At 44.4% G+C, this 21,310-nt stretch overlaps 1 protein-coding gene across 1 annotated transcript in view; it reads left to right on the forward strand.

Annotated features, from left to right (window-relative positions):
* The first annotated feature begins 15,468 nt into the window (after window positions 1–15,468).
* ALCAM (activated leukocyte cell adhesion molecule) overlaps window positions 15,469–21,310 on the forward strand; it is a 120,786-nt gene continuing 114,944 nt past the window's right edge. Inside the window, exon 1 of the mRNA XM_066578655.1 lies at window positions 15,469–16,106. Coding sequence (XP_066434752.1) covers window positions 16,049–16,106 — 58 coding nt within the window. The 5' untranslated portion in view covers window positions 15,469–16,048. The remainder of the gene's footprint in view (window positions 16,107–21,310) is intronic.

A 21,310-nucleotide genomic window follows, 5' to 3' on the forward strand; every position in this document is an offset into this window, starting at 1 on the left:
TACACTCACTCATCTCCAATCTTGACGCCTCCGGAAGGTAGGGGTTTGACAGGTGTTCCACAACTGCCTTACCCCTAGCTCCCGATTGGCGGAATACCTTAAAGTCCTACAGGCTGCTGGAATGGATGTGTGGCAGAAGTGGCGTGCAATGTAAGTGAGCCACGCTCCCTCTGTCTTACCCGCCACTCTGCTTCACCCTTGGTAGGCGCCTCGGTGTCACAGTCCTGACGCTGTTGGCTCCCTACTTCAGCTGTGCTGCCTGTGGCAGTCCCCCAGCGCTGTCGGCGCTGTTCTGTGATAATGCAGTCATTCAACTGCCCCGTGCCGCTCTCATTGCCTACTCTTCTCCTTGAGTGTGCAGCCGGTGGCTGCGAGTCTCTCTCCCTGCAGCTGCACTGGCCCGTGATGTGAGTGTGTCGTGGGAGGGGGGGGGGAAGGAAGCCGCTTGTGGGCCGCCAACGCCACTGCTGACAGAAACGGTTTACGCCGCTTTCGGCTCTGTAGTTTTCAGGCCGCGCTGCAGTAGTAAACTGATAGAGGTTCCGCCTTCTCTGCCACTGCCAAGGAACAGCCTTGCAGCTAGGGCTGCGCCCCTGCAGCAGGGCACTCTATATGCCTTTGGTAGAAATGTGCAGTTATCTTCCAGGCCCTGCACAGCAGGCTGCTGTACAGCCAATCAGGTAGTTGGGGCATCGCATCACCCCCTGTCAATCTTGATTCCACTATTCCTGGTGGCGTCAAGATATAATAATACCAAATATATAGACAGTTATTTAACAGAATGTATATATGAGTAATAGGCAATATGTGGCTCTCCGGCTGTTCCAACATACCGTAGACTGATATACACTGCATAAGGGCTCATTTACACAAGCGCAGTATAGGCAAGTGAAAAGATCGCACCTATATTACACTAAAGATCGCATGAACGGGTGAATTCCAGCTATTTTTATTAGCCCATTCACACAATCCGAGGTGCGTGGTGCATGCTTTCCAGCTCCCATGGGACTCTATGGAAAGCATGCACCAAATATAGGTCAGATCCTCTCTTTGCGCCACCACAGACCTAAGATGCAACCTGCAGTCACATGTTCTATCTTTGTTAGGTGCATGAATTTAAAGCATCTGAAATTCTTTTATGTGGATGATTTTATAGGAAACCATTAGTTCCTATAGAAGTGCTTTCTGTGTGTGCCTTTAACGCGTGCCCACAGCTTTCGGGTGAACGAGCCCTGATGCATATGCATTCTTATATTCTTATACTTTGAGTTTGGAAAATACTTGTTTACAACATTTAGAACATGATCTCATCACCTCTGTAGTAAATAATAAAAATGAAAATGTAATTAGGCATGTCTATGCACTGCGAGAGCGATGGTTATGGAGGATTGTTTCATTCAGACTGGTTGCCAGGGAGAGCTGAAAGAGTGAATGGCTGAGATGTTACCTGCATAAACACAATGGAGCAAAAAAATATTGCTAATTTTTGCGCAAACGAGTATTCGCACAAACATTTGCAGCTTTTTAGCTCTCTAACATAATGTGGACAATTCTTTGATAAAACCGAAGTGTGACACTGGATAACAAGTCACTGATATTCTAACGGGAAGAGAGCCACATTGACACATGACAATCGCCACATGTTCACATCTGCTGAACCAAATTTTTAACATATCAAATTTATAAGTGTACCTAACCTTTCAAATGACTTTTCAGAATAAGTTGCTGTGTCTGAAAATGAAGAATAACTCTATTTCTGACTATTATATGACTTGTGTCCTGCATTTATCACCACTTTCTTTCCCCTGCAGGCTGTACATCTAATTTTCCATTCTCTCTAAGCTGGTGGGAGGAGCCTAGATGTTATGATGTTCTATACACTGTGCACAGAAAAAACTGTAGAATCTGCATCCTGTTTGTAGCACAGTGACAAAATTGCATCACGAAAGGATATTATACAGCAGTATAAGCAGTTGTGATGTAATTTCAGTAGCTGTATCTTACTGTTAACAGAAGGCACCTCTGTGTAAGTCTCTTCCTTCTGCAGCTCACTCCTTTGCTCCATAGACTTTTATAGGCAGCATGGGTAATCCCTGTCCTCTACTTCCTGTTTTCCTTCTTGTTATCTCTGTTACTAGAGACAGGCATCACTTGACAACTAGCAGTGGACATCAAATTAAAAGGGAGACCCCTAGTGGCCATTACTTTAGAATGAATTTTCAGCACAAAAACATTTTAGGTAAATAAAAAGATTTGTACTTTTGTTACTTATCAAAAGCACAAACTGTTCAAAATGTTAGTAACCATTTTAATTATGACATTAGCAGCTAAAGTGATACCTACAAAGCAATTCTCACTGAATGTGACAAAAATAACTGGATAGCACTGAAAAATTCATAAAATAATATTAGATAATATTAGCCACTGACTGACAATCAGTAGAATACATGATGCTATACATAGTCAGAAAATGATATCTCCTATTCTTTATTAATCTGTTTAAGCAAACCCTGCACAATTCATAGTAAGAACATACAATTTGTCCTGATATAACTCGAAACAGAATAGGAGGCCTTGTTATCCATAGCAATAAAGCATAGATAATATTTAATCATATACTATGCCCAACAATTATATGGGATCTATTGCTTTGGACAACAAAACCACTTTTGCGTTAAAGGGAACCTGTCACCAGGTTTTACCCTTTTGAACCATTTATAGTAGTATACGAGTCATTCCAAGGCTTTTTAACATGTTTCTTTTCCTAAGCATAAGCCTGGCGTTCCTTTAAAATAGGCCTTTTTAATGCCCCCACATTTAATAATTAGGTCCCAACAGTCCGGTGGAAGAACCCAGACCGTTATGAGCCAGCTGGAGTCTTCTCTGTAAATATGCCCAACTTATCACTAGGTGTTTGGTTGTTACTTAAATGTCTGCTTTCTTTCATGCCTCTATGAAAACCCTTAGTAGAATCTTTAATTTTAACCCTTTCCAATCCACTGTCTGACGTCTGAAGACATTATGATTTAAGGCTGTACGGCTCCGATGTTGGAAGACGTCCGTCGGGGCTCTCTTACTGAATATTGCCAGCCTCTCTGCTGTCGGAGCCTATCCAACGTGTCACCTCATGCAGTACTGGCTTTAGCCAGCATATAGCGCCGTTGCATAACGGCAGAAAAAGAATAAGCCCCCTAGGAAAGCAGGATACAAATTGGATTGGAAAGGGTTAACTACAGTAGATATATAGAACTCGCTACGATACGCCTATTCTATTACCATGCAGAAAGCAGAGAGAAATAAAACCACCTCTAGCATCACCAAGAAATAGGTCAGAAGAAATCTCATTTGCCCCATGTTTTAACATTAAAATGGGACAGGTTCTGCAGTAAAAAAAAATCATTTGGCCTGCCAAGCCTCTTCTCCAGTGCATTACCAGTCAGAACAGTGACATATTGCAAGGCAGGCAAAATCTCATTTTACAGCCATGTGGGGATGTTTAAGGAACTGCGAAGGGCTGCTGGCCAGATCTGAGAAACCCACTCTTCCATATATTGTATATCGTCATTTTCGAAGCAGAGTTCTATGAATGTGCATGTATCATAACAAAAAACATAGAAGATTGACAGCAAAAAACGAACACGTGATCTATGATCTGTCGGATAGGCCTTTAACTTCCAAGGTTTTGTCAGGACATGCTGATTGTACAGAAGTACACTGCTTCAGGTGCCACACTACTGTCTCACTGTAACATTGAATAATAAACCTTGCCTCAAGCCTTTCTCCTCCAATGCAGTTCACTAGCACAGAGAGAATATGTGACAGATTTCTGGCCATTCACTTCTTGCTAGAACAGGAGAACATCTATCCGTATGACAATATTAGAGGGGCAATTTGGCTGGTATTGTGTTTGGCTGCTATGAAGGTACTGCACTGACACTGTCATGGGGTTGCCTCGGCTCATCGGTAAACTGTGTTTGATACTATTACAACAGTAATTCAGTGCGCAAACAGGTGAAAGGAGTGAGTAGTAATCCACAGTAACACTGCTAGTCCAAAACTTTAGGAGTTTATAATAAGTGCCACATTCAATATGCATAAGCATCCATTATAACGATGCCACAGTAGCGTAAAAGCATAAAAGTGCCATGAGCTGGTAAAAGCAATTCTAACAGAGCTAAAGAGGAGAGGTGACATTAGAAGCAATAGTATCAATATATATTATCTCATCAGTGATGAAGTGAAATCATGTGGGATGTGCAGTTCATAGGTGTGAGGGTGACCAGCAGCAGGTAAACTCCATATAAATAGATATCTCTATATACTGCGCCACCACGGTGGTGATTTATGTAATAAAATGTCCTTGCAATAAATTATATGTAGGGCGGACTAAGAATACTTACAAAACCAGAATGGGAGAATAGCTCAGTAATATTTTAAATGTGAGTGTTCTCAGTAAAATAAAGCAAGTATCCTTTTGATGGCTAACAAAAATACATCATGTTATAGTGAGCTTTCGGACCTTACAGGGTCCTTCCTCAGGCAATAATAGAACAAATCTAAAGATGTATTTAATAAATACACATGATCATATGGGAGGGCAGGAACACGGTGAATTTAATTTGCACTAGATAAATACCAGAAACAGAGGGTAAGAAGGCACAGATAAATAGCAGAGAGCAATAACTATAACAGTAAATAATTAGTCCAGTAACAAGGAATGTGAAATCTCTCCTTCAGACCTGCAAACAAGGAAGATAGAACAATACCTCTGCAGCGCCACCTATTGGATGTCAGCTTTCCTTCAAAACAATGTATAAGTTTTTACCAAGTTTGTAAAACAATGATTGGGAATAGCACCCCTTCTGGGTGCTCTCCCTGGGAAGAGACGATGCCATCTCCCAAACCCCCCACCTCCCTAGGCACCTCCCACACCCCCATGGCCCTCCACTCAAGGACACCCCTCCTTCAGACCTTTCATATTCTCCACTGATGCAAGAACCCCGCTCCGAGATTCATTCCATTCTTGAGGGTATCAAAAATGGCCATAAATTTATACTCCCAAATTCATCTGTGACGCTGTGACTTGAAGATGCCCTTCAGTATGATAACTCTCATCTGTTCCATGTTGTGTTCGTGACCACAAAAATATTTTGCCACAGGTGATTCCATCTTTCCCTTTCTGATTGTGTGGCGATGAGATCTCATTCTGGCTCTCAGTTTTTGTCCCGTTTCCCCAATATAAATGTAATATTTTAAAAACATTTGTGGGACATTCCCTTTAAAAACGTTATGCCAAAAAACATGGGGGATCTTTAAAAGGCACCCATAGCTTTGCTATTGAGAAAGTATATGCTAGTATGAGGGCTGGTAATTTGGTAATTCAATTTCGAAAATATCATGGGTGGAATTTAAATGGATTTTTAACTTTTTTTTTAAATATACATTTTCTATATATTTTGTATTATAATGTTTAGTTTCTTAATTCGCTAGAGATCTATAAACTTGTATGTTTATGTATCTCTTTGTTTCTTTTTTTTTCTCTCTTAGGCTACCTACACACAAGGTGGCTCGATATCGTGCTCGCCAGCGTGCGTTTTCATGCCGGTATGAGGCGTTTTTCCTGTCAAAAACGCCTCCTATCACTTCTGTGAAGTAGCCACCCTCTGGTGCGGCTTTCAGCCACAATGGAGGATCAGTAAGTGTTTCCCATTGTTTTCAATGGGAAACTTTGCATTGCACGCTGTGCGAAGTGTTTTACTGTCCCATTGAAAACAATGGGCAATGCATTCCAAGGAATGCGTAAAGATAGAACATGCCACGATATTTTTCATCACTCTTGTGTATGACTCCATTCAAAAGAATAGGATTCATATTTGCGCGAGATTTGTGTGTCGCGCAATACACAAATCTCATGTAACTTTCTTGGCCGTGTGAAGCTGGCCTTATTTATTCTTTTTTTGCTGTGGAGGGTTGCTATGGCTGTACTTCAAGGGGCTTTTTTGGGAGGCACCTACTGCTATACATAGAACTACTTTGGAGCCACATGTTGCCTATCCCTCAGGAAGAAACATATTTGTTTTGTAACATGTTGGGATGGGCTACAGCGGCTTCTGTGCTGCTGTGTGACATGACCAGCCTCTGTATCGCGGACACGTGAGTTAGACACTGCCGGCCGGATCGCCTCTCACAATGCTGTTCCTGCTGACTTCTATTAGGCAGTTCACGTAGCCTTTCTATCTATCCTTTCTGGTAAATTGGGGATTAGTTACTCTTGGCCCGCCATCTTTCCTTAATAAGACGGGTGGCAACACATCAGGAAATCATTACTATATCGTAGGCTTTTACGCTACTGTGGCATTGTTATAATGGATGCTTATGCATATTTAATGTGGCATTTATTATATTCTCCTCAGTTATGGACTAGCAGTGTTGCTGCTAATTACTACTTGCTTCTTTCACCTGTTTGAACACTGAATTGCAGTGGTAATAGATTCTTTTAAGTTGTGATCAGTTGTTCACATGTTAAAGGCTATATAGAAGCCATAACTCAGCTGCAGGTTAAGTGATGTCTCGGCGCAGATACCTTTATGATTGTTCTATTTATGTGTTTGATACTGTTATAGGGGACTGGTTCCACTGGTGGATTAAGTAGACCAAAGACCTTGGGGTGTTCATACAACTTGGGCCCTCCACTGTAGTACCAGCCATAACTATAATCAGCAGCATCCTAACGAAGATCATAACATAAATACAGGAGGCTTAGACACAGCAGCTCAGTTCTAGGGTACCTCAAAATAATGCACTCACCAAAAAATAGTCAAATACCAGTTCTGTACAGTGATAGTGATTACAGTGCAGATACCTCCAGTTATCACAAGTGAGATGTTCTCTGGTTGCTATTGTCTCCATTGATGACATTTCCTTTTATTCTCTATATGAACTTGGACTACCATGAAGACTATTTCTCTGCACACTCTTTATATCCTGACGCTACCCTCAGTGCTTACCTATAGTAATAGTGCCCTAATTTGTGCCCTAAGCTGTACTATTGTCTCCTTTTGTGACTTGAAGTAATAGTGTCCCTACACAGTAATAATTCCTCCATAATGCCCAAGACAAGAAATAATGCTGCCCTTGGGACTTACAGTAATAGTGCCCTCCTTTATGCTCCACTATAGTAATTATCCTTTGCGTCCCCGTTACAAGAAAATAATGAACCGTTTGCACTCTGGACAATTAATAACTCCTATGTGCCCACCAAAGTAATGGAGCCCCCTCTGTTCCACTTCTACAAATAATGCCCTTCTGTTCTGTAGCCAACATCTGAGATACAGATTCTTCATTGTAATCGCTTTTAAATGAGGCGGTGGTTTAGATGACCAAGCCCCCTCTAGTGCCTCAGGCTCCGGATGGCCACCCAAACAGTCCCAATTAAAGTCCGACATTGACTGCTTCTGCTAGGGGGACACTGTGGCTGTCTGTGTTATACAGACATTACGTCCTGCAATGCTATGGGGGACTGTGTATCAATCATGAAGCAAGGGGTGGGGGTTGGGGGTTTGCCGAGTACAGGGGAGAGAGCCTGAGCTAGTTGCCGCTTGCGAACTGCCCAATGGACGATTTGCTAGTACTCTACATGTAGTGTGTTCTGTATTAAAAGCCTGATTTGGGGGACATTTTGGGATCTGTACAGAGAACAGGTATGTTGACACTTGTTTACACATCACCCACCTGTGCCTACCAATGGTCTAGATCCTAAAATGGATCTGTTAGATATCCTTTAAAATAGCCAGCTAAATAATAATTACCAAAAGCACTGAAATATGTTTTCCCTAACATTCATAGGATAGCACAGATATTTGGCTAAGGCTAGGCCAATTTTATTATGGAATATAGATCCAATGCTAAAAACAATCCATACAACCTCATTAACCCTTTCCAATCCACTATCTGACCTCTGAAGATATTATGATTTAAGGCTGTACAGCTCCGATGTTGGAAGACATCCGTCGGGGTTCTCTTACTGTATATTGCCAGCCTCTCTGCTGTCAGAGCCTATCCAACGTGTCACCTCATGCAGTACTGGCTTTAGCCAGCAGATAGCGCCATTGTATAATGGCAGAAAAAGAGTAAGCACCCTAGGAAAACCAGGATACAAATTGGATTGGAAAGGGTTAACATCTGTGTTAATGATTCCTGACATTATTCTGACCAATAAAATAGAATAGTCATGTCACCATAGCATCCAGCGCCTTGTTCTCGGATCAACTGAGGTTTTATATCTGTAGCACCGAGTAATTTATTCTTACTGCTCATGTATTCTTTGCACCACATATTCAAGCACTTGTAGAAGGAAATTGGAATCGTATTGTGAGTCACATGTTATTAAAAGACAACAATGCTGCATTTTTAAACATTAAGTTTGTGAATAGTCTGTCTTTAAGTGACAGTTCAAACAGCCCATACATTGTAGCAGTAAACACACCTGCTTGAAATGGCACTGACTAAATAAGTGACAAACCTTAGTGAAAACAAAGGTGGAGCAACTTGCATTTTGAGAACAACGTTGGCAATAGCTGGATCAAAGCATGGCATTGTTTGATCATGTGAATCAATGGGAAATAATGTCTGAGGGAAACAGCTCTATATAATAATCCGTCTATAGTTTCACTGGCGAGATGTTAGCTTTCTTTGTCTTTATGCCCCAGCCCTTTTTGTACCACACCTTCATTTCTTTCATAGTTATCTAGAGATGTATAAATTAGGTGGTTGTATCCTTGAGAAAAACTGCCGAATTACAGAAGTCCAATAACCGGAAAATTCGAGCCACTAAAACTGGTAGAGCAGGCTCCATATTGGTTAGAAGCCCTCCGGCTAGACAGCATTCAGTCTGCAGGTGTTTTCACAGGTAACCATCTGATTTACATGGCATTGTGCTGTAGGAGGTGTATGCAAAAAAGGAAAACAATATTGACACTGGCATACACTACCGCCTCAATTTACATTTAGCTTACAATTTTCATATTAACTATTGCTACATAGTTTTTTTGTCTCCTATTTTGGCAGGTTTGGGATGAATAAAGACTACATGGGTCCAAACCATATAACTAATAACACATTAAATTTGGGGGAAAATGTACATTACACTGACTTTAAAAAGCCGAAAGCACATGTAATCTGGCCGCTCATATGTGCCCCAATGGAGGACAAAGATGATTGTTTGTGACACCTTCAGATTATCTGCTGCAGCTTCCATGCCTGTTCTTGCTAAGGTGCTTTGCCTTAGGAAGAACACTTATGCTAGGATTCCCTCAATCAGCGTTATTTTCTGATGGTTTAAAATGCATGAAAAATTATTTTAAAATACGAGTATTTCTTATAAGTAGCAAGCCTTTTTACTGGTGTTTTTCAGTTCCAATAGAGAGGCCTACTGTTAAACACCAGAAAAAACACCCAAAGCATGCTGCGTCTTGTAAAAAAAAGTACTGACCCCCAAAACTACTTGTATGTAGCATGTTTTATTCTTATATAGAAAACGCAAATTCTATTTGTTTGTGTCGTATACAAATCCACAGTTCTGGTCCGATTTGAGTGAAATTTAGCATGTGCGTTCTTCAGGACCAGGCGACGAATACCAGCGTAATTAAAAAACAAAAACTCACCGACTTCCCCTGTAATTTTTGTTGCCAATAGCAACCAATCACAGCTCAGCTTTCATTTCTTATATTGCTGAGGTAAAATGAAAGCTGCACTGTGATTGGCTGCTATGGGCAACACCGATTTTCTTTTGGCCAGCTTCCATAACAGTGTGGTGTGGGGCTTATTGTTGTGGCCCACTTTGTATATTCCAGGACTGCTATTCATAAAATATTTTTGAAAGCCAGTTTTCACTAACCAATCCCTGCGCTTATAGTGCTGGGCTACTACAATATATACACTTCAAAGTAACACCTGACAGCAAATATAGGGTAAATAAAAACACTGTGAAAAGGTCAGGGGAAATGTGTAAAACCAGCCTAAAAGACAGTGCAAGGATGCTCCCTCGGGCAGAAATACATTAATAGACCTTCTGTGTACTGTAGATCTCTTCTGCCATGATGAGGATGAAACCTAAGAACCCCTACTACACTACAATGGGAGAGTGCTGGACGTGGTGTGCTATTAAAGCTCTGCTGGATTAGCACTATATACAATCTCTATATATGGGGATTCTCTTTCTTCTTTTACTATGATCAGTTGTGGATTGAGTTACTGGGTTGGGGAGGTCACTCAGCAGGAGGGGACAAGTGAGTCAGCCAGGTCACAGGAGCGTGTGGTCACAGTGTATTACGCTCTACCAATCCCCCATAGGCTGCCATGTTGCCTCTCACCAGAATTGCACGAAATACGCACGCAAGAAGAATCGCTGCATGTTCTATCTTATACATGCATACACGTTAAGACAATACATAGTGATTGGCGTGTATGCATGGCGTACTTGCTACATGCTAGGCGTGTGTCTCTCACAGGTGGCACAACCGTCTGAGCCCGACCTCAGTACATGTAAGCTTTGATGTGCTCGAGCTTGCCAGCTGCAGTATAACTTTGCCATCAAGTCTTTTAGTAAATAGCCCTATTATTGTGGTTCATTGTCAATAATGCTAGTTGTACTGCATGATTGTTGTACAGGGGTTTTCTGGGACTTAAATATTGATGACCCATCCTCAGAATAGCATCAATATAAGATCACTGGGTGTTCACCACTCAGGAACCTCATCGATCAACTGTTTGAAGTGGCTGTCGCTGTCACTTCACTTTGAACCAGGCACAGCGCCGTACATTTCGTAGCAGCTGTGCCTGGTACTGCAGGTCGATCCTATTCAAGCTCTTCTCAGGCCATGTGACTGATGAATGTGATGTCACAGGTCTGAGAAGAGACTGTGGTGCTCACCAAAGTGTCACGATCTCTCCAATCAGCTGATTGGCAAGATTCACAAGCGGTGAATCCCTCTTATCCGAGATTGATGACCTATCGTGAAGACAGCTCATCAATCCTTTAGTCCTGGAGAACCCCTGTAATTGTTACACCCCGACATATAAAAAAAAGATGACTTTTCAAGTGCCGCTTTTAGTGTGGCTTTACTGCATTTTTACAGCTCTTTTATGTGCATGTTAAAAAGCATGCCTTTTACCACGAAACACCAATGCAACATGGTTTTCAGCTAAGTGGCTTCTACAAGTGAAGCACACTGAAATGGTAAGGCAGCATATAAACCCGTGCTGCAGGCGTCACATGGAAACCTAGCCTTAATGCATTTGCAAATTTGCTGTGGCTTATAAATGGAGGTACACATTTATGGAAGTTGTGGTCATTCCACAATTTATCATAGAAGTATTGATAATTCTTTGAGTATGTTCACACGGGTTAAAAAAGGTTGCGGAAAATCCACAGCATTCACAGTACAGGCATTGTGGATGAGATTTTAACCACTTCAGGACTGCCCACTGACTATAAACCTCTAGGCTGTCCATAGCTAACCCTGCAGGGATGTTTTAAAACTGCCCTGCAGAGAATCCCCATGGAGCCTCCTGCTGTGCAGTAGCTCATGTGAGAGTGTAATGACAGGTCAGATCACAGAGCCGCCTGGAGACCAATCAGCATAGTCTCCAAGCATGTGATGTATGTGACAGCCTATCACAGTGAGAAAGAACAGCTGTGTCCTCCCCCTCCAACTGGATGTTAGGTGGCTCATTTGCCAACTTCCCTGCATGCAGCTCTGCCCAGAGAGAGCTGATGTCACCCCGCTCTGCCCAGAGACTCATCAGTGTGGTCTCCGGGCGTCTGATGACAGTGACAAGTCACAACAATCGCAGTAAAGTTTATTTGTAAATAAAAAGCTTTTCCAATAGTGTCCACTATCCCCCCTCCACCCAATCTGTCAGTGTTTGTACAATCATTATACATGCAGTAAGGGTATGTTTACTCCAGACTCCGACGCACATTTTTCCGCATGGACTCCACATCCAACACCGTGTCAGAAACCTGCGGCTAAGCTGCATAATTCTGGCGTATATTTTCCCGCGGATAAACAGGCAAATTTAACCGTCAATAGGAAAACTCCGGGAAATAGGTAAGAAACTGAGCCAGGATGAGATCTCATCGCCACATAATCAGAAAGGGAAAGATGGAATCTCCTGTGGCAAAACCTTTTTCCAGTTGTGTACACAACATGGAACAGATGAGAGTTATCATACTGAAGGGCCACTTCAATTCGCAGCGTCACAGAAGAACTTGGGGGTATAAATGTATGACTATTTTTGATACCCTTAAGAATGGAATGAACCTTGGAGCGGGGTTCTTGCATCAGTGGAGAATATTTAAGATCTGAAGGAGATAAGGAGGGGTGTCCTTGTGGAGGGCGCCCCCGGGGGTGGGGTGGGTCTGGGAATGGCATTGTTTCTTTCCATGGGGGGAAGGGGGCACCTAGAAGGGGTGCTTTCCCAATCATTGTTTTAAACACTTGAAAAAAATCATACATTGATTTGAAGGAATTCTGCCATCCAATAGGTGGCGCTGCAGAGGTATTGTTTCATGTTCCTTATTTGCTGGTCTGAAGGAGAGATAACACACAGGCCCGTCACCTCCTAGCACCAATGAAGAGATCATAAAACTGTCACATTCCTTGCCAGTGGACTAATTAAGCATTTAATTCTCAGCTCATCTTGTCTGGTACAAATTAGTCTCAGACTTCTGTGCCTTCTCATGTGTGTACATTCGTGTGTGTGTATATATTACATATACACACACACACATATATATATATATATATATATATATATATATACATATACACATGCCCCATCCAAATATGCTTCATTTAGCCTGAGGAAAGATTCTGAGAGGATCAAGAAGCTTGCAATAACATCATGTATTTTTGTTAGCCATTAAAAGGTATCATATCTACAGGATTACGTGGTTTCTCTTACTGAGATCAATCACATTTTGAGTCATGCTGCACACTAGCGCCACATTTGGGATATTTCTAAAAACTGCACATTCAGGCTAATAAATACTGAGATTTCTTTCTCTGACACAGAAAAAAATTGTTTCAAATGGAAAATTTGCAAAAAATATTGAAATTGTTAAATTTTACCCCCACTTTACTTTAGTTCTTGTGAAACACCTAAAGGATTAACAAACTTCTTTAGGGCTTATTCACATGGGCGATGGAGCCAGCTTGTAACTAGTTTTTTTAGGATTAATTCCCTGCTGTCTCATGGCGGCATTGCACATGCACAATGTATTGCGCACGCACAGTGTTGAATACACAACCTGTAGCGAACAATAGGGCTGTACACGTATGATATGCAGTGAAATAGAACATGCTATGCTCTTTCACGTATTTATTGCATGCACTGTATACACGCTAATGAGAATGCATCAATGAGAATCAATGTACTGGCATTACCTCCATTCACCAGGTATTATGGGGGCGTACATCTCACACGTAATATGTGGTGCAATCACGCTTGTCGGAATGAGCCCTTACTCACATACAATTAAAGGGTGGTCTTACACGGGCAATGAAATTGTGCGATGTGAGTAAAACCGCAGATTTATGAAACCGATGACTTACAATGGTTTCCTTCTCGTTAGCGATGTTTACACACATGCGATGTTGAGAGAACATAAAATCGTGACCTGCTCTATCTTTTTTTTTAATCTCCCATGCTTCCCTATGGAGCCTCCTTTTTACTGCATCGCAGCGCATGAACTTGTGTTACGATTTTAACATTAGAAAGTCCCACTGACTTTCGCATTAAGTGTGATTTTATCGCAGGTGGCAGCGATACAATGCGAGATTATTCTAAAAAAAAACCCATCTCCGATTGCAGGAGTAGAGATGCGGCAAAATCAGGATTGCCCTGTGGAACTAGCCTAAGGGGAATTTCACACATGCGGAATTGTTACGCAACACGCAGTGTAATTTGCCATCCTGACGAAAATTCCGCACCAACATCTGCGTCTAACATGGGGCTTTCATGTGGTATTAAAAATTGCTTCATTCTGCCGGCAATTTCAGAATCCAGATTTAGCCATGTAAAGTTTGGTAGATTCCACCAGCGGCACATTCTGCTGCAGAGCACTGTTGCATGTGTAAGGTATGGAATCACCAAGTACAAGCAGCTGCTGCGGACGGTAAGCCCCTTCTCCAGAAAGCAGGCGCTCAGGGATACAGAAGTAGGTTATACTCTGTGCCTCAGAGCACAGAGACCCCTTTGGTGCAGAGTGTTAAGGCAGCAGTATGCAGTCCTAAACTCTTGCTCATGACCTGAAGGTTGTCAGTTTAATCCCGCATGATTCAGGTAGCCAGCTCAAGGTTGACTCAGCCTACCATCCTTCTGAGGTTGGTAAAATGAGTACCTGTCTTGGTGGGGGGTAATAAATGACCTGAAAGTGCTGTGGAATAAGTTGGCGCTATCCAAATAACAAGGTTTATTATTTATATAAGGCGCAGCCAGTATTATAAGTGACACATGGTACATGAGGGCGGGGGGCTTCGTTATGCCCACGGAGGGGTCGGGTCATTGTGCCACTGATTACCCTTCTGAGAAGTCCCATTTCTGTGGTGATGACTATTATGGTGGAGTCACATGAGGTAGTATTTCTGTACAGCCCCATGATGGCAGTGACTGACATTTATATATAGTGGTTGTGGACATTCACCTGGAATGTCCCTCCCGACAGGGGAAAAGTCCCAGAGCAGGGGAAGCCCGTGTGACCTCACTGCTGTCAGGACTCGGCTTTGTGAAAGTGAAACTGTAGGCACCGCCATGAGGGCGGCAGAGACTGGCATGAGGGTGGCAGGCACAGCCATGAGGGCGGCAGAGACTGGCATGAGGGTGGCAGGCACCGCCGCCACCGGTAGCCCACGCTTCTCAACATTAAACTTTCTTGCCTCCTTCTACGGCTCGTCCGGCCGAGGAATGTAGGCGCTCGTCCCGTCCCTCCCTGGGGTAATAGCCCGGGGTAATGACTGTCTGGCAGTCAGCTCTCAGGAATGTGCCCAGCCTTGTTTAGGAGAACACAGACGTTACACCGCAGCCTGGCAGCTCGTTATCTCCCCCAGAGACGGCGCTATCAGGACAGCGCTGCCCAGGTTATCAGATGCCAACGGGGAGATGACTCACAGCTGTCTGCAGCCGTACTAGTTGTGTAGCCCCTGTAGCCACAGCCGGACCCCCTCACAGCTCCTACATGGCACTAGCCAGCGGGCTGTGAGGAGTAATTAGTAGCGGGCTGTGAATGACAGTAATTACGGCCGCCACCCCCCGGAATATTTGGAAGGTGCTGTGCAGGTGCCGTCTCACTGCTGGGACTGTCCCATTGTTACAGCAGGACAGGGGGTAACACTGTCTACATGCACGGATAGACTTTCGCGCGGCTCTCAGCTTCCTCCACTCGAGGTCCTGCAGCGCCGCAAGGAGGACGGCAGCAGACACCTGCCGGTCCACGGGAGCGCGCCGCCCGACACCTGCGGCTCATATCCCGTACAGAGACGGGGTTGGTGACGGGAGCGGCGCAGTGTGCCGGGTCCCACTGATGAGGCGGAGGGGAGACTACCTCCCGCTGCTGTGTCGGCACACTGTGTAAGCTCAGTCAGAGAGAAGGCGACACCTGAGAAAGTTAGTGCGCGCTCCCGGCGTGCCCTGTCCGCACCGCGGAGAGAGTGGCTGGCGGTGCCGCGCCTGGCCTCGTGAGCGCGCGTAGGCAGGCAGTGTGAGACGAGGGAGCGCTGGAGAGTCAGTGTGAGGGAGCAGCGGCTGCGGGACGGAGCCTCCCTGTGTGCACAGCGCCTGCCGGACCCCGACGCGGCTTCTACCGGATTACGGGGCTGTGGTCTATAACGGGGGGACTCCCTGGACGTGTGGGATTTGGTGACTGCGTGTTGTCCCTGTGCTGGGGACGGAAGAGCATCTCTGCCCCTGGACACTAGTGCCACAGGTGCCACCCCGGCCGGTCCGGGCATCTGCCATTCAGCAGCCTGTTGTTGTGGGATCTTGGGTCATGGCAGCCGGTGCCCTGCTGACCGTGTGCGTGCTGTCCGCCACCGCTCTCCGGACAGGTAATGACAGGGGGCTCTAACTTTACGGATGGAAGTTAGTGATGTGGGGGGCATCTGCCATAGCAGCCTGTTGTGTGCGGGCACAAGTACTCAACCTGTTACAGAGAAGGGCACCACAAGTGCCCGAGCGCAGGATGCCCCTTTGTTCTCGCAGGACGTTCAACTTTCCACCTTTGCCACCCAATAACGCCCCACCCCCACACTATGGCATGTGCCAGGTGCTGCTAACAAGCAAAGTGCCAGCTCAGATCTCTATAGTAAATGCCTATTAGCACTGATTGGCACATTGCTCTGCAGTATATACTGTATACACTACTGCCTCCATCCCCATCGCTGGGACAGTCCTTGGTTTGGGCATTCTTGAGCAGGTCCCTACAGCTGTGCCCATAGAGGCTGCCCGCTCCTCATCGCACTCCTATAGAAGAACTAACATTTGCTTTGCTTCTGCCCAACTTGTTTGCTCTTCTGTTTCCTTCATTAAACTCTACTGTTTCTTCAGACAAAAGGGAAAAGCAAGCCTCCCTGTACCCAGAGCTGCTCTGCTGGTTTGGCCACTATGGCTACTGCCACAACTTGCAGGCATGGGGACAGAGGGGCTACTCAGGACTGAGCTGGTAGAGTATAAGTAAGTGCACCCCTGTGCTTGCAGCAGGCAGTGGAGATTTGTGGCCATCTATCTGCTACTTGATCTTCCAGTGCTCTCACATCTCCAACTGTCTGCGCTAGTGGGCCATAAAGCAATTTTATTTGGGGATTTAACAGCAGCATCCATCTCCCAGTATTGTAAAGCAATTTGGAGGCTGTAATTGGTGGAGCCAGCCCTGTGCCGCTATAGTGCACCCTTATCTCCCTGCAAGGACTCCATCCCCTTACTAATTCACAACCTATTATAGCTACATTGTATATTTCATGGGGCAGGGATAATAACCCGCAGGGTGAATGAGCTGTGGTGAAGTGGCTCCGTCTGGATGATGCACATAGAAATATGTACAATGTAACACAAAATGTATATTTCTATTTTTGGTTCCAAATCTTGTAAGTAATTTCTTGACCAGATGACATAGTCTTGCAGAATCATTCCAGCTGCTTTGCACAGACGGCATCGCCTAGGCTGGAACAATACTGCCAACTAGTGGTGGTGGCTGGAATGATGCTATGATGTAGTTAGGAATTCACCACAATAAAACCTTTTATTTCAGTTTGTGAAGCATGTTTTCTGCTTCTGACACATTGTCTATGAGATATGCCGCTTCCTAATTGAGTTTCCCGGAGCCTAATGTCTAAGGGGACATAACAGAAGTAGCGGTGACGTCAGCTATCCATTTCTCTTATGTGGGTACAAGCCTGATTTGTACAGTATGACTGAAGTTGCTTATTAAGAGGAAGTGTTCAATTGCAACACTTAAGCCACATGGAGAGGTTTTGATATCTGTAGATTCCGTGAAAGCTTCATTTAGTTTCATTCTTTTGATCCTGTTACTATTTGCAGTCAGTTCTGTTTTTTTAAGCATATTTGTGCCTAAGCAATGCTAAAAACTATATTGGAGGTATTATAATATGTCATTTAAGCTGATATTGGGACAATATGTGTGCTAGGCCTCACTAGGGTGTGTCCCTTACGCTTTATTACAGGGCGGCGGAGTTGGAAAGTGAACTTTATTGGATTAATTGGAAGGCACGTTCTCTGATAAATGAGGCTTTATCTATGTGTATAGGATGATGCTTGGTCTGAGCATCATGTGCCGCGGTTTCGTGGTAACCAGCCGTGCGGAAACGCCACTTTAGATATGAACTGTCATGTCTTATTAATTTCCGTCTTCTGGTCCATATTTTCCGTATAAAGCTTGTCAGCTTTATTTTCTAGAGATGAACTGGAGAGACTTCCACATAATGTGTCTGGGGGCTATTTCTGCTTAGAAGCTGGGTCTACTTTTCTTGTAGTTCAGTGGACCGTGGCTGGTGAAATGTGTTTTCTACTTTACCAGTCGGAGCCGTACGTATATGAAACAGTCTGGTTCTGGCGGTGGAAATGTATTCTTTTCACAATGCCTTTGCAATTAACTGTGACAAAAATGCCAATACAAGTTAGAGCAAATGGAAGGATTGAAATTCAACGGTGCAGTAATGTGACGCTTGTATGTAAAACACCAGTAGGAGGACGTGCAAATACATCTCATAGAAAAGGAGTCGTTAGAACGCAGACCGATTAGAATGCACTAATTGTAATGTCCCCAGTGGACTAAACTTAGCTACTTGTTATCTGAAGAACGATAGCATGGCTGCCTGAAGAGAATCACAGTATGCCCATGGGATAATGCCGGACAGACATGTAACACTTGTAATAGATGACAAGTTCAGCTCGGTGCCGCCAGGAAGGCCCTGCCCCAAAGCGATGTAATGGGGGCTGTCCAAGGCCGCTACACAAAACCCTTAGCTTTTATGCCTTAAAGTAAGATGTTGGCAGGATAAGAAGTCCGGGATGTAATACATATAATATAATATCGACGGGTGGCAGCCGTGGCTCAGTGGCTGGCACTTGTACCGCTGGGGTCCTGGGTTAAAAGCCAACCAAGGGCAACATGTCCATCATGGAGTTTGTATGTTCTCCCTGTGTTTGTGTGGGTTTCCTCCCATACTTCAGGTGACTATAGATCGTGAGTCCCATGGAGAGTGTCATCCCTTATATTAGAGCTCTGTATGTACAGTGCTGCAGAATATGCACACACTCTAAAATGAATAGCACAACATTTACTATGGTTCTCTCATAAGAATGGAAAAACACAGACCGCTGAGATTGAGTCTCTGGAGGAGTGATGAATCAATTGCAAGGTTTTCTTCTTGGCTTAAACGCTTTATACACTTCAGTTTTGGTGGTTTAAAGGCAATCTGCTCCCTTCTTCCTGTGCCGTTACCCGCCGTAGATCGTGCCACACACGGGCGCAGGGGAATTTGAAGAGTCTTGTGCACTGCATGATCTTTGGCGGGAGACAAGGGAGCGGCTGGGTACAAGAAAAATGCCTCACCCAGCTCCCTGCCCCGTCCCCCTGACCGTACCATAACTCAGAGAGGAGACAGATTCCCTTTAAATCAGCGGTGACAGATCAGCTACAGGAGATCTTGAACATCGGTGTGAAACCATAAATCAGGAGTTTGGCTGGTTCAAGAAAGAGCTAATTTTTTTTTGCAGAAGTTAAGGTACCTTTACACGGACCGATAGTATCAAACGAGCGATTACTGGCAACTATCGGCCATGTACACATGGCCTCCGACAGGGCACTGAGCGAGAAGTTGTTCAATGCCAGTGAGCTGAAGCAGAACGACTACGGAGGGACTACTTGATAGCTGTAAACAAGTCGCTCAATCTCTGAATGACTGCCTGCTTGCAGTGAAAGAAGACGGGCGGCTGGAAGAGATCTCTGGCGCCCCCCACCTCTGTTCTCTGAACAACTATCACTTCTTTGCGAAATTACAGGAAGGACAGTCGCTAGAACAGCTGCCGGGCACTTACGCACCCAACAGTCCCACCATGCACAGGCACCTTTACTGTTTTTTTGGCTTTCTTTGTTTATTTAGCAAATGAGTTGGCGGTAGTGATTGTAAACAAGAAGCCTTTATTTTCCTTACCTGTAGCTTATTTTGGTGCCTTTTGTCACTTCACGCCTTGTTAGCTGAGTCATAAATGTGTGATAATGGCAGTTTTTGTACAGAGCATCTTTTCACCTATTGCTTATCTGTGGACAAAGCTGCAAAAAAAAACAAAACATTTTGTGCATGTTGAACATATCAGAATAGTGTAGGAGTATTCCAAGGGTAAGCAGAAGTGGGATCGTGTTGGCGGACCCCCATTATAGAGAAAGAGGTTGGTCCCACTTCTGGGATGTGCATCAGACATTTATGGCATATCCTGTGGCTATATAAGACAAGTGTCTTAGATGGGAATACCCCCTTAGGCACTAGTTTGTAACATCTAGTCTGATGTTAGTGGTCTTTCAGTATTTAGTAATCAATAGCAAACCTTTACTTACTGTGCATTTACACCTAAAGGTCCTCTTACACACGACGACTGTTGGGCAAAAGATGTGTCTCCCTGTGTCTCCGCGCCCCCGTGCTCCTACACAGGAGCTAGCAGAGCTGTCTCGCTCACAGAGCGGCCAGCAGGGGGGCGGAGCAGTGCAGGAGATTTCTCTACTCTCGCTCCCCTGCCCCTCTCCATTGAGATAACACAGCGGCTGTTCACTACTGAACGGTGGCTGTTTAAACTGAATGATGAGCTCATTGTTTATGCAGCACAAAAGAGCAGCAATGAGCTCATCTTTAAGTTTAAACAGCAAGAGAGATCTCCTGCACTGCTCCGCCCCCTGCTGGCCGCTCCGTGACCCAGCCTGCTCTGCTAGCTCCCGTGCAGGAGCGCGGGGATACAGGGACGAGTGTCGGGCATCATCGTCGTGTGTAAATGGAGCTTTGCGATTTCTCATTTGTACAGTCAGTGTGTTTGTGCAGCCTGCTTACACAGGCAGATACATCGTTGGCTCCTTCACTCGTTTTTTGACTTTATAAGTGAGAACAACCTAAGATTAGCAAACGAGCCAGCGATGATTTTCATGTGTGTATAAGCATACTAATCATCGTTTGCTGTGTTTACATGGAAGAATTATTGTTCATTTTCTCTCGTTTTTAAACAATTTTTTAACAATTGTTCCCCATGAATGGGCCTCAAAGGGGTTTTCCAGGGAGAATACTAGTGGTGACCTCACCCAAGGATAAGTCATCAACTAGTATTCTCCCTGGAAAACCCCTTTAAGTGTATTTTTAAGGAGTTCAGTCATTCTTTACCAAACATTTATTTATTTTTTTACTTGGGGCAGCTATAGTGTCAGGAGTTTTTCTTTGTGGAATGCTGGAGGGAAACTGATGCCAGAACTGGTAGCATACAGTTGTTTTCTAAAAGGGATGGTGTGTGGTCTGTTTCTGTTTGGAATAAAAATAGACATTTTATAGGGCAGCAAATAAGGGCATTACTGCTGTGCGAAGGGCAGCAAAGGGGGGGGGGCATTACTGCTGTGCGAAGGGCAGCAAAGGGGGGGGGGGCATTACTGCTGTGCGAAGGGCAGCAAAGGGGGGGGGGGGCATTACTGTTGTGCGATGGGCAGCAAAGGGGGGGGGGGCATTATTGCTGTGCGAAGGGCAGCAAAGGGGGGGGGGGC

Source organism: Eleutherodactylus coqui, chromosome 1 (genome assembly GCF_035609145.1).
Source record: "Eleutherodactylus coqui strain aEleCoq1 chromosome 1, aEleCoq1.hap1, whole genome shotgun sequence".
NCBI classification, from domain to species: Eukaryota; Metazoa; Chordata; class Amphibia; order Anura; family Eleutherodactylidae; genus Eleutherodactylus; species Eleutherodactylus coqui.